This window comes from Phoenix dactylifera, unplaced genomic scaffold, assembly GCF_009389715.1.
Source record: "Phoenix dactylifera cultivar Barhee BC4 unplaced genomic scaffold, palm_55x_up_171113_PBpolish2nd_filt_p 000076F, whole genome shotgun sequence".
In the NCBI taxonomy this organism is placed as follows: Eukaryota; Viridiplantae; Streptophyta; class Magnoliopsida; order Arecales; family Arecaceae; genus Phoenix; species Phoenix dactylifera.
The window spans coordinates 130,266-145,329 of NW_024067675.1; the positions used below are offsets into that span (position 1 = coordinate 130,266).

Sequence of the window (15,064 nt, forward strand, 5' to 3'; positions counted from 1 at the left end):
CTCCGCTATCTTATGACCCTGATGGCCGCATCTAAAGCAGGCGCCAGATAATCGTCTGCAATGTTCAGTCTTATGCATACCACCACATGCATCACATTTAGGCTGGTCTTGCTGATGTTGAGTAGCCTTCCCATAAGATCCCCGCTTCCCTGATTGCCAAGATCTATTGCGAGATTTTGTAGACCTGACAGAATTTTGTCCACTACGATTATCGAAATCTCTGCTCCTCTTCTTTTGTTTTCCTTCTCTAGTATCCTGAGTCTCCTTCCAGATAATTTCTATATTCTTGGCCCTGACTACCAGATCAACATAGTTTACTGAGTGCACTACGGCCAAACCTCGACGTGAGGCTTCAACCCTTCTTCGAATCTCCTCATCCTGGATTCTACATCCATAATGAAGGTGGGAGCAAACCGAGACAGCTTATCAAACTCTACCTTATACTCATCTACAGTCTTGGTTCCTTGAGACAGATTAAGGAATTCCCTCTCTAGCTCCCTCAGGCGACTAGGAGAAAAATATTTGGAGTATAAGGCTGTGCGAAACTTCTGCCAGGTAACTGGCTCATGCTCGTCCGCAGACTTCCACAGACTTCCACCAATGATGAGCTCGGTCCTGAAGCATATAGATGGCAAATCTGGCCTTCTCTTCATCAGTGCACTCTATTGCCCTGAAGGCTTTCTCCATTTCATCTATCCAAGCTTCGGCCTCTTGAGGACTAGTGGTGCCCTTAAAGGCCATACAAGAACCATTTTTTTGAATTCCATAATAGTCCTTTGCTCAAAGGAACCAACATCCTGCTAGACTGATTGCTGAGGTTGCTACCTCTGTTCACGTACTAGCCCAACGACCTCTTCGATTAGTTTGAGCACCTGGGTCTGGTTTCCAACAACATTTCCTAGTGTCAATGTCGACTGACCCAGGGTTGGCTGATTCACCATTGATTGACCAGCCCCTCCTGGGTGAATTTTGAAGGCCTCATTCTGGTTAGACTAGCATAAATACTTGAATTACGTTAACGTATGCTATTCTGAAACTTTGTAAGATTGTTTTGAATGTATTATTTTGAATGTATTAATGTTTAAGTAAATTTTTAAGCATTTGTAATTGCTTTGATATGATCAGCTGCCTTGCACGCCTGTACGGTCCGCCGTGTGGGCATGCGGCGTCTATCGCGCTTCGGGCTCGGGGCATGATAGATTTGGTGGTATCAGAGCCTAGGTTTTAGGATTTCTAGGATCCGTTAGAAAGGTTGAGTGATGGGTAGAATTTAGACAAGGGGATAATATTAATTGTTTTTTGCTAATAACCTTTTGATTAAACTGTTTGGATGATCTTATGACATTTGCCTATTTTCACTAAATCAGAATGTCGCCTCGCCGTACTCGTAGTCCGAGACAGATGGCTGGGCGCTCTTGGAGTAGAGTTCCTACTAACCAAGCGGCCGAGGCATCGCAAAGCCCGAGGCCCCAGAATGAGGCCTTCGAAATTCACCAAGAAGGAGGGGCTAGTCAATCAATGGTGAATCAACCAATCCCCAGTCAATCAACAATGACTCCAGAAACTGTCGCCGGAAATCAAACCCGGATGCTCAAACTGATTGAGGAGGTCGTTGGGTTAGTACGCCAGCAAAGGCAACAACCCCAACCAAGGTCCGCCGTACCGGTACCGGTCGGCGTACCGGTGGCCGGCCGGACCGGTACGGTACCGGTCCGGTCCGGTACGTACCGGTCCCGTACCGGCCGGTACGCGGTGGTTTCAAAAACCACAGCGCGCGGCGCTGTGGTTCTAAAAAAAAAATCGTACCGGTGCGAACCGGCCGGTTCGCACCGGTACGAGGCCGGTACCGGCCGGTTCGGATAAAAAATCGGAAAATACCGGTTTTTTATCCGTTCCGGTACCGGTCCACGGCCGGACCGGTACGTACCGGCCCGTACCGGCCGGTACGGACCGGCACGTACCGGCCCGTACCGGCCGGTACGGGCCGGTACGGCATTCCATGACCCCAACAATCAATCCAGCAAGATGTTGGTCCTTCCAAGCAAAGGAGTGTAGAGGAATTTAAGAAATTGGCTCCTTCAGCCTTTAAAGGCACCACTAGTCCTCAAGAGGCCGAAGCTTGGATAGATGAAATGGAGAAAGCTTTTAGGGCAATGGAGTGCACTGATGAAGAGAAGGTTAGTTTGCCATCTATATGCTTCAGGACCAAGCTCATCATTGGTGGAAGTCTGTGGGGCGCACATTGGCACATGAGCATGAGCCAGTTACCTGGCAGAGGTTTCGCACAGCCTTCTACTCCAACTATTTTCCTTCTAGTCGCCTAAGGAAGCTAGAGAGAGAATTTCTCAATCTGTCTCAAGGAACTATGAGCGTGGATGAGTATGAGGCAGAGTTTGATAGGCTGTCTCGGTTTGCTCCCACCCACATTATGGATGCAGAGTCCAGGATGAGGAGATTCGAAGAAGGTTAAAGCCTCGCTTATGTCGGGGTTTGGCTGCAGTGCATTCAGTAAACTATGATGATCCGGTAAACAGGGCCAAGAATATGAAAATTGTCTAGAAGGAGACTCAGGATACCGGAGATGGGAAACAAAAGAAGAGCAGCAGAGATTTTGACAACTGCAGTGGACAGAATTCTGTCAGGTTTATACAATCTCGCAATAGATTTTGGCAATCAAGGAAGCAAGGATCTTATAGGAAGGCTACTCAACGTCAGCAAGAGAAGTCTAAATGTGAAGCACGTGGAGGTGGCCATAAGACAGAAGTTTGCAGACGGTTATCCGGAGCCTGTTTCAAATACGGCCAGTAGGGTCATAGGATAGCGGAGTGCCTTCATAATCAACAAGACTCTCAATCAGTTCAGAGGCCTCAAGCTACAAGGTCCCAGCAAATGCAAGCTTATCTTGCTCTGGTTCATTCGGCTCAGCCTTCTTCTCCCAAGCAGCAGAAAGGAGGGAGACCGCGCACACAAGGCCGTATTTACGCACTGACTCAGCAGGATGCTCAGGCATCCAACACAGTGGTGTCAGGCACATTACTAATTGCATTTGTTTATGCTCACGTGCTGTTTGATTCTGGTGCTACACATTCTTTTGTGTCATTTACATTTGTGCAAATACATGACCTGCCTTGTGTGCCATTAGATTATGATTTGCATGTTGGCACTCCTGCTGGGGATGGGTTGATCGCTAATCAGGTCTGTAAGACTTGTTCACTTCAAATAGTAGGTAGAGACATGACTGCTAATTTGATAGTCATTGATATGCATGATTTTGACATAATATTGGGTATAAACTGGTTAGCGACACATTTTGTTACCATTAACTGCCATGAAAAACAAGTAAACTTTCAGATCCTTGGAGATACTGAATTTAGCTTAATGGGTAGTGTATGATTTTGACATAATATTGGGTATGGACTGGTTAGCGACACATTTTGCTACCATTAACTACCATGAAAAAGAGTAAACTATCAGATCTCTGGAGATACTGAATTTAGCTTTATGCGCAGCGGTGCATATGCTTCCCCTCGAGTTATCTCTGCTATGCAAATAAAGCGGCTACTCAAAAAGGGGAATATGGCATATATCGCCACGGTAGTGGATACCAAACAATCAGACCAAAGATTGGAGGATATCCCAGTAGTGAATGAATACCCTGATGTCTTTTCGAAAGATCTTCCTGGCTTGCCACCAGATAGAGAGATTGAATTTGTAATTGATTTGATTTCCAATACCACACTAATCTCCAAAACCTCCTATAGAATGGCTCCAGCTGAAATGAAAGAATTGAAGAAGCAGTTGCAAGATCTGCTTGATAAAGCTTTCATTCGACCTAGTGTGTCACCTTGGGGAGCTCCACTATTGTTTGTAAAGAAGAAAGATGGAAGTTTGAGGTTATGTATTAGGAGATAAATAAATAAAGTGACAGTGAAGATAAATAAAGTTTGAGGTTATGTATTAATTATTAGGAGATAAATAAAGTGACAGTGAAGAAAAAGTATCCTCTACCAAGAATTGATGACCTATTTGATCAGTTAAAGGATGCTCAGGTATTCTCCAAAATTGACGTCGTTCTGGGTACCATCAATTAAAGATAAGGGCTGAAGATGTGTCTAAGACTACTTTTCATACTCGGTATGGGCACTATGAATTTTTGGTCATGCCCTTTGGGCTGACAAATGCCCCTACAGCTTTTATGGATCTGAGAATAGGGTGTTTAGGGCCTTTTTAGATAAATTTGTGGTGGTCTTTATTGATGATATCTTAATTTATTCCGAAAGTCAGGCCGAGCATGAGCAGCATTTGAGGATAGTACTAAAAACCCTAAGATAGGAGCAACTGTATGGTAAATTGAAGAAAAATGAATTCTGGTTAGACAGTGTGATGTTCTTAGGACATGTGATATCTAAAGAGAGAATCTATGTGGACCCAAAGAAGGTTGAAGCGGTGGTCAACTAGAGCAGGCCAAATAGTGTTTCTGAAATTCGTAGTTTTTTGAACCTAGCTGGGTATTACAAACAATTTGTTGAGGGTTTTTTCTCCATTGCTGCACCTTTAACTCGACTAACTCGTAAAGAAGTTAAGTTTGAGTGGTCAGATAAATGTGAACAGAGCTTCCAGGAGCTTAAGCAACACTTGGTGTCAGCCCCCATCCTTACCTTTCCTTCTAGTGGTAAAGGTTATATCATCTACAATGATGCTTCAAGGAAAGGATTGGGTTGTGTGCTGATGCAGAATGATAAGGTGATTACTTATGCCTCTCGACAGTTTAAGCCATATGAGGAGAATTACTCCACTCATGATCTTGAACTTACTGCTGTTGTGTTTGCATTGAAAATCTGGAGACATTACTTATATGGTGAATCTTGTAAGGTGCATACGGATCACAAAAGTCTAAAATATCTCTTTACTCAAAAGAAACTTAATATGAGACAGAGAAGATGGTTAGAGTTGATGAAAGATTATGATTTGTCTATACATTACCATTTGAGAAAAGCTAATGTGGTAGCTATGAGAAGATAATCCACTGGTAGTATTGCTGCTTTACTCACCTCTCGAAGGGAAATTTTCGAAGATTTGAGGAAAGCAGAAATCGAGGTATGTTGGCATGATCTTGATGCACATTTGGCAAATCTATGTGTCCAACCTACCTTGATAAAGAGGATCAGGATTGCTCAAGCAGATGACCCTCAATTGCAAAAGATTAAAAGTGACATTGAGTCGAGTTCTCAGTCAGACTTCAGACTTCATGAGGATGGATCATTGAGATTCAGGAACAGAATTCGTATTCCAAATGACTCTGATTTAAAGAGAGAAATTATGAGGGAAGCTCATAATACTGGATATACAGTGCATCCTGGGAGTACTAAGATGTAGACGGATTTGAAAAATATATTTTGGTGGAATAACATGAAGAGAAAAATTGCATAGTTTGTAGCTCAGTGTTTGACTTGTCAGCAGGTTAAGGCAGAACACCAGAGACCGGCAGGATTGTTACATCCCCTTTCAATTCCTGAATGGAAGTGGGAACACATCACAATGGACTTCGTCTCTGGGTTGCCTCGTACTCCTAAATGTTATGATGCTATATGGGTGATTGTAGATAGATTGACTAATTCAGCACACTTTTTCGCATTCAAAATGGAAATGACACTGAAAAAGTTTGCGGAGCTCTATATTGAGCAGATAGTAAGGTTGCATGGAGTACCCATATCCATTGTTTCCGTTAGGGACTTGCGGTTTGTATCTCACTTTTGGGATAGTCTGCATAAAGCTTTGGAGATTACTCTCAGCTTTAGCACAGCTTTCCACCCTCAGACTAATGGCCAGTCGGAAAGAACCATTCAGATCTTGAAAAATATGCTAAGGGCTTGTGTGATTGATATGAGAAGCTCTTGGGACCGTCACTTGCCTTTAGTTGAGTTTGCATATAATAATAGTTACTAGGCAAGTATTCAGATGGCACCTTATAAGGCACTGTATGGGAGAAAGTGCAGATCTTGTAGGGCCAATCTATAAAGTGGTCTGGTCAGAGAAATATAGCTCTAGCTTATAAATATATACAAGTAGATAGACATATAAATGTAGGTTTAGTCATGACCTGGTCGGAGAAATATAGCTCTAGCTGTAAATATATACGAGCAGAAAAACATATAAATGTAGGTTTACTCATGACACCTGTTCGCTTTAAGGACCATGCTGCTACAATCACTACTTTCTACTCATATCTTTTTTATACATGAAACTGCATAATATGCATAAATTCTAATTAACAAAATGAGAAGAATGGTTCGTGTAGAACAAACATATACGTGAATAAGAATATTAAAACATCGACCACCATTTGGAAGTAACATCAAGCACTAAATAGATATCAGAGACAAGAAGTAGTTTCAACAAGCAATAGCTTCATATTCACAAGATTACCTTTCTATTTCAGAAAGAATGGATTCATATGGTTTCAATTCTACTCCAGCACTTTTCAGGTGGTCCATTACTTCCTTGGTGACTTTAGCCTCATCAATAAACAGTTTAGCACCGTCGATCTCCACAATTAAGTAAGAATAGAACACAGGTGAATGTGGAACATCATTTCCTCTCTACACAATATAAAGGTGGGATGCATCCATCAGTCGAATAATTACAATGATGCATATCATATTAATGGAAAATCAAGACAAGATAGAAAATTTTGAAAAATAAGTCAAAATATCATGCTAAAGGGCACCTGGTATTTTAAACAAATTTTCTTTGACATGATGTGGAAACCTCCTATATATCTCTATAAAAGATAATCATATATAGGAAAATCATTTTCAATGAGCCAATTGCTATGGATTTACCCTATTGATATCTGGACCACTTAGATACTATCACGTTGCATTTATTAGTGCTTCTGCACCCAAAAACCTTTCACTATTGCATATAAGACACAAATCAAAGTACTTGTATCATTAAATATGGTAGGAGCTACCATGACTTTGATTATACACACAACCACATGAGGTATCATACCAAAAGAGTAATAAATACAACTTACAGTGTTGAAAAATAATTTGCTAGAATCTATACAATATATCTAGATATACTGTAGCAAATCTTTGGGCACCTCCCCATGCATATACATGCTCACACATGTACCTAAGAAAAAAGATATGGAAATGGGTTTTTTCCAATACACATATTGGACTGGATACAAATACTATATACAGACATGTAACTCCTAATGCACAAGTGTTTTTCCCCCTTATGACTTCTACATGTAACCCTCCGCCTGAGATTTTTATGCCCTTAACAATTGAATGCATCTGAAGATAATATTAACTACCATCCGCGTGAAACATAATATTCAGCATATCATATCAAAAAAAATTCAGCTTCCAGTTAATTCATATGCTCCAAATTAAAGTGAAAGCTTTAAATCATAAAAATATCTACCAACAAACATGTTCAAATGGCATAGGAACTTCCAAAAAAGTATAAAATCAAAATCAAACAACACAAAGCAAAATGCTCATGAGATGCTATCACACATTATAATCAAGAAAAGTCAGCAAGCAGTATTTTGCTTATCATCTAATGTTATGACATCACTTGGCAAATAGCATGATAGAATGGGTTAGAAAGTTTACCATATTTAAGAGCCAGGCAACTTCATCAAGCATTGATATAACAATAGCTGTACAACCAGTTTCAATCAGTTCAGATCTTAATGAAGACAATTTTGCTGAGACATCTACACCAGCATACTTAATATCATGGACTCTTGTTGGTTTCATGGGAGGTTTTGGTCTTGATTTCCCCCAAATCTCATCAACAAGATTATAGCCGTATATAAAAACTAATTCATGATTCTTCTTGGAAATTGCCTCCTTCAGTTCCTCTGCTGCATCAGAAGAAAAAAGAAACTGCTCCCTTCAAAAGTCATAAAGGACATGGCGTTATAGGAAATGCAAGTGTGATGAGAAAAATTATTACAACTTTGAAAATGAAAATTGTATATTATGAGAAATAAACTGAAATTTGATTACTCTGCAAATCCTAATAAATGGTTAATATATGGCATAAGATCGCTGAAAACTCAGCACAAAATATAAAGAGAATAACGAGATCTTGCAAACTTTTACCTCGAACACATAAGGTGCTGAAAAGCTACAATTCTCGATATGTTGATTAACAGTTGTGTGCAGGAATAGTACATAGCTGAAGTAAAAAATTGAGGGTTAAATTTTTGTCATTTGAATATCAAAACTACAGAGTACATAAAAGGTCTTTCCATTATGTTGGCATTGATGCCATTAGAACGGACGGCTAGGCGCAAGGTCCGCCGAACCGGTACCAGAACCTATGTACGGACGAAACCAGCAAGCTCTTTTTTTTTTTTGAGTATTCAAGAATATTTAATTGGTAATCACTCTTTTTGGACTTTTTCAATGATTTTAAGTCAAATTTGATATTTTTTTGGTATTTTCTTGATTCTTTTTAATATTTTTATGATCCCGATTTAACCTAAATGATGTATTTTATTATTTTTAAATGATACAAATCATAAAATGATTAGTGAGATGTTGCATGCTACAAAAAATAACATAAAATATCCTCAAATCAAGTAGTGACATGAAAATTATAAAATAATACAATTAATTACATACATGTAAAGTACAACATACATACCAATATCTAAAATCATGTCGAGTGGCGATGACTCTTGTAGATATCCGGATCATCAGCATAATCAGAAAGCACATCAACCCATCCCTCTAACCAAGTAGCATTGTAGTCTTGTACGTTCATCCCATAAGGAACACGTATCAGGTTATAAGCACTCTAAAATCCCTTGCTAAAACTGGCTCTGAGAGCTGTCCTCTAGCTGATAATACGGCTGTGGAGGGATCCATCCGAATATGCCAACAGCAAAATCCAACCCATGAGATTCTCTAGGCTGCGTAGGGTAGTAGCCACCGGAAGATGCCTCAGATGCACCATATTCATATTCGTATGGGCTATAAGCTGATCCAAAATACGACTCGGAACCTAATACATCTACGGATCCTACTCTACGTGTAAGGTCATCTGCAGTTACATCATGTCCTCCTGAATAACCTCGAGAATCCTGTCTTCTATATGCAATCGTATCATCCGGGCTCTACCAGATCGTGAATCGAAGACCACCCAGCGGTCATGTCTCATAATCAATGGTCTTCGGTCCTCCACTCTCTTCCGGGCCAGCAGATCCATAACCATCAAAACTGTCATCGCTGCTACTCCTGGACTCTAAATTTGAGTGTACTGACTCCTCCTCAACACTTTCGATTAGGGCTGCAGGTGCCTTTTGTTTTTTCTCTTTTGGTGTGCTAGGCAGCTGCCCCCTTTCTGTGGTTGATCAGCTGAAAGAATGCGTGGAATATTGTGCTCAGCCCATTGCCCTGCATCGATCCTAGCATCCCTAGCTATGAAAATGGTCGGTTGTGGAGGCGATCCTCGCTCATCAAGCTCTGACTCCTGTTGCTGGCCCATAAGCTATCCGATCATAGGATCATCCTCATCATCAACGAAAGCACTATGGATCGAATCTATATACTTAAGGTTCACTTCCTCCTAAATGCACTTCAGCCTCAACCTCATATTGTAATGAATATATACAAGATCGTTGAGGTGCTTCTGTGTCAAACAATTCCTCTACTTGCTATGGATGAAGGCGAAAGTGGACCAATTGCACTCACAACTACTCGAGGAGACCGTCTAAAAGAGGATCTGTATAGCTAACCGCTTAAAATTTCTTGCAAATAGCCCAAAATGAATCCACCATTCAGCTACAAAAATATTGAAAAAATTAGATATAAAATAGTATCATATTAGTAACCATATAACGCCAGATAAATGTCCTTCTGATATATAACATACTTGAATTCATCTTTTCTTACTTACGACAGCTATTGAGACTCCAAAGTTGCCACTACCCTCTCTACATATTTTAGTCTGTGAAAAAAACCGTTAATAATAGAAGATAACAATTACTTACACATGTCACTTAAGTTAACTTACCTCTTCTAGATATAGAGCTGCGACTTCTAGATCATGCTCCATCTTGTAACTGACATTACGTAAAGCGGCCAGAAGTTCATCATTCATATCGATTCCAACTACATTGTACTAAAACCGAGAGTTATAGTCTTAATAAAATTATATAAGTACAGGAACAATCTAATTTTTAATGTTCTTGCTTACCTGTTAGATGCAAGTTCCTACCCATCTGGTAGTCCCACCGCCGCTCAATGATGCCGATGTGCTCCTAAGCATGGGCTAGATCTGCCTCAGTGATTTGAGTCTTTATCCTCTCCATCATGTGATATAGAAAGCTCATATTGGGATACCTCTTACTGTCCACGGCCCAAAATACTTCATACGCTGGTCTCATAGCCTTCACTATCACAATAGCCCGCTGTCAGAATGTTTACCTCGTCACCAAGCCCTCGACACTACTTTCTTCAATACCGACCCTTGCACATCTACTTTTCTGCTACTTGAGACTGACAAACATCTGACGTAGGATTGCTTTCTTCTAAAAAAGCTATCAAGCACAACGTAATTAATAGCAAACCATGTGACTTCTAGTCTCAAAATCTCTTCTCTGCATACCTCCTCATCAGTGAAAGGACCCATATATGGTTGTAAATATACCTAGTGCCGGTTTGAGCTGTGTCCATTGTCTGCTGCACCCTACGAATTTTCACAATATCCATCCACATGAGGTCGATACAATGTGCAACACATGGAGTCCAGAAAATATGTAGCCGTCGGTCCATTAAAATCTCTCCGACGACCTTATATTGTGGCCCATTATTAGTGATGACATGCACGATATTTCTCTCCACCCTGGTCAATCACCTCCTCCATCAATTTGAGAATGTACTCAGCGTCGTACACCTCCTCCATCAATTTGAGAATGTACTCAGCGTCGTACACCTCCTCCATCAACAGACTTATTGAAAAAAATCTTTGTATCACAGTATGTCAAAAAGTTGATGCTCCGCCTGGTAGGATCGGCTAACCATCGCACATTACAGTCGGTCCATATGTGGGCCACTTGCTCTTATAGAAGGCAATCCATTTCTCTAGCTCCTTATTACTATCAAGAAGCTCACCGTAGATATTCTTTGGCCCTGAAGGATCTACACCGGAACTGACTATCTATATGGCGAAAATGGCATACCTGTAGTACGTATTATCTGTCACATTCACTGGGATGTGGCTGAAGTAAAACCAGAATTCAATAGCTCACCATATATCCTTCTTCTTATCCTTCTTCAGTATTGAGTCAACTCTCCACTGCTTCGAATCTTTGTTAGAGAAGGCATGTGGATCTAAATCATGAATTCGTGCTCGCCACATTCGCACCGAGTCTTCACCGAGCCAGTCGCCACATGACTCCTTGCACATTATATCAACCTCATGTTGATGTACATTGCAATGATTCATAGGGTGAAGCAGACAGTGGAGACAACCAAACCATCACCAGGTATATTTATAACCATACGCGAGTCCTTTCACTGATGAGGGGTATGCAGGAGGAGAGATCTTGAGATCAGAAGTCACAGTTTGCTACCAACTATGTTGCACTTGATAGCCTTCTTAAAAAAAGCGGCCCTACGTCAGATGTTTCTGTCCCGAGTGGCACAAAAGTAGATATTTGAGGGCCAGCACGGAATGGAGCAGTGTCGAGGACTTGGTGACGAAGCAGACATTCTGGTAGCAGGCCATTGTAATAGTGAAGGCTATCATACCATTGTATGAAGTGCTTCGGGCTGTGGACAGTGAGAGGTACCCCCAGATGGGCTTTCTATATCACATGATGGAGGACAAAGACTCAGATCATGGAGGCAGATCCAGCCCATGCCCAGAAGTACATCGGCATCATTGAGCGACGGTGGAACTACCAGATGGGTAGAAAGTTGCATCTAGCAGGTAAGCAAGAATATTAAAAATTAGACTGCTTCTGTACTTGTATAATCTTTACTAAGACAATAATGAACTCTATGTGCAGCATACTATCTGAATTCTAAACCCTCAGTTCCAGTACAGTGTAGTTGGAATCGATATAAATGACGAACTTCTGGCCGCTCTACGTAATATCATTTACTAGATGGAGCTTGATCCAGAAATTGCGGCCCTATGTCTAGAAGATGTAAGTTAACTTAAGTGACATGTGTAAGTTAATTGGTATCTTCTATTACTAACATAGTACAACATGTTTCTTTTTCACAGATCAAAAAATTTAAAGAGCGCATCGACAGCTTCGGGGTCTCGACAGCTGTCGTAAATAAGAAAAGTATGAATTCCAGTATGTTACATGTCAGGAGGACATTTATCTGACATTATATGGTTACTACTATGATACTATTTTATATATATATTTTCTCAATATTTCTGCAGCTGAATGGTGGATTCATTTTGGACTGTCCGCGAGTAATCTTAAGCGGCTAGCTATCCAATTTTCTCGAGTGGCTGTGAGCAAAACTGGTCTACCTTCGCCCATCCACAATAAGCAAAAAAATTGTTTGACACAGAAGCACCTCAACGACCTTGTATATACATTACAATCTAAGGTTGAGGCTGAAGTGCATGCCGAAAGAAGTGGACCTCAAGTATACAGATCTGATCTATAGTGCTTTCGTTGATGATGAGAATGATCCTATAATCGAATGGCTTGTGGGCCAGTAGCAGAAGCCAGAGCTTGATAAGCAAGGATCGCCTCCACAATCGGTCAGTTTCGTAGCCAGTGACACTAGGATTGATGCAGGGCAATGGACTGAGCATAATATTTCATGCATTCTTCCAACTAATTGACCACAATCACAACTACAGGAGAGCCAGTCACCATATGACTCCTTGGCCGGGTCAGATTTTGCTGTCGGCATATTCGAATAGCCCTCCACAGCCGTTTATCAGACAAAGAATAGCTTTCAGAGCCAGAGCTTCAGCGAGAGATCCGATGGTGCTTATAACCCGATGTGCATTCTTTATGGGATGGACGGACAAAACTACAACGCCGCCTGGTTAGAAGGGTGGGTTGATGCGCCTCCTGATTATGCTGATGATCCGGATATCTATGAGAAGCATCGCCACTTGACCTGATTTTAAATATCGGGCGTGCCAGTATGGAACCACACCCTACCCGTACCGGTACCGGTTCGGTACCGAACCCGACTGTCGACCGGTACTGGTTCGCCGGACCTTGTAAACAACAGTATATGCATATGCTTATGTTGTCTATTATTTTTTGATATTGGTCTAACACAAAAAATCAAATAGGTTTTTTTCATTCAAATAGGCTAACATCAAACTTTGATCAATCATGGTTGAGGCGTCAAGCTAACATTCTCATAGAATTTACTACATAATCACTTCCGTTAACTGAATTATTCATAAACGACCATACCAGAAACTAAATCCATTATAACTAGTGTCTGATCTCTATAACATTTTCAGTATCCTGTTTGGGGAGTTGAAGAACCTAACAACCGCTATTCTCTCTAGTTTCTTATAGAAAAGTTACAAGAACACAGCTATCGAGACTCCAATATGTACCGTATGGGACAAACATCAAAATGGTAAGAATTTTAGCATCTGATTTTTGTGTTCGATCAGCTTTGCTCCAATCAACTACTAGATGATGGTGAACTTTTTTTTTATTTCAAACCTAGACATTTTTGTAATCTTCTTCTTTGGTTTTGTTTTGTAGAGAAAAAAAGGTAGAGTCCATAGACCCTTAATGCCATGTAGACTGTTCCATGAAAAACTTTTGCAAATTGAACTGAGAAGAAGTGATGCACATTAGCTAATTGATTTACAATTGAACTAGAAAAAGTATATGATCAGCACTTCGGGGTCATCGACTTAGGTCTATCTGCAAATAATTCAAAAAAAAACAAAAACAAAAACAAAAGCATGTACATAGCTAATCTAAGTATTTAGTCAAAAGAACATGTCATTTGCATCAGTTAGAAAAATTTGATAAAGTGATTACATTTTTCTAAAATAATGTTCAATACTAAAAAGTTAATATGACACCAAATAACCTAAAGACTCACAGAAATCTTAGACATCGGGTATCATCAAGAATGTACAAAAGGAACAAAACATATTATTCAACCACATCAAACATTTGATTGGTTATCATAAAATTCTGAAACCAAATTACTGTTACAACACCATTAAGAGGTGAAATGAAACTCACAGGATCAATGCCAACTCTGCAACCAGGAGCCAAGACATCATTGAGCCACTCAGGAGTTGTAGGAACGCCAAGATTTCCACTGCGCATAAGCTTCCAATCACAACTCAGCTGCTTCTCGGCCTATTCATCATAATTATAAAAAATTGGCATTCCAAGTGCAATCAATATGCAAATAAAAGCTAATTCTTCAACATTATCAATGCAAATTTTAAAGTAAACATCAAGTTTTGTTTTGGAAATATCTAAAATGTGGATTTATTACCTGAAGAAAATATCGGCCATCAGTCCATAGAGCAGCCTTCTCTTTCGTTACTACAGCAGTACCAGCACTACCAGTAAAGCCTGTTATATAGGCTCGTCGCATGAAACATTCAGCAATGAACTCACTCTAGAAACCACAGCAACAGACATGGCGTAAAGACTATTTGTGTTGGGAAAATCAAATCAATTTTACCAACTTCCACGCTAATGTTAAAAATATGCTAAAGATGTAAAAAATATTAAACAAGCTCCTCACATGTTATAATGTGATTCTTTACCTGTTCCATATATACAATTAGAACCAGCCCATCATGACACTGGAACAATCTTAATACTCTCATGGCTAAGAACTATAGCTAAAGTGAAAAATCATAGTTAAATAGATTTTTAAAAAATCCCATATAAGGACCTCCAGAAATTTCACTTTATACACCTCAGTTGATCATTGTCTTTTGTGACCTGAAACAAGCATTACCATGCAGGAATATCCTTGGAGAGTAAATTGAATATTCATAATTTAAAAACTAACTAAATACACAGTTATTTATAAAATATTGATACGAACTT

The 15,064-nt window shown here is 40.1% G+C and overlaps 1 protein-coding gene across 2 annotated transcripts in view; it reads right to left on the bottom strand.

The window, feature by feature from the left end:
• The window catches only part of LOC103716452 (aminopeptidase P2), a 34,176-nt gene that overhangs the window by 16,647 nt on the left and 2,465 nt on the right, over nucleotides 1–15,064 (bottom strand). The window contains exons 2-5 of one of the 2 annotated variants that reach the window (XM_008804453.4): nucleotides 14,499–14,624; nucleotides 14,237–14,356; nucleotides 7,632–7,907; nucleotides 6,427–6,599 (exon numbers count right to left, since the gene is read on the bottom strand). In XM_008804453.4, the coding sequence (XP_008802675.2) occupies nucleotides 6,427–6,599; nucleotides 7,632–7,907; nucleotides 14,237–14,356; nucleotides 14,499–14,624 (695 nt within the window). The remainder of the gene's footprint in view (nucleotides 1–6,426; nucleotides 6,600–7,631; nucleotides 7,908–14,236; nucleotides 14,357–14,498; nucleotides 14,625–15,064) is intronic. The other variant, XM_008804454.4, reaches the window with a different exon arrangement.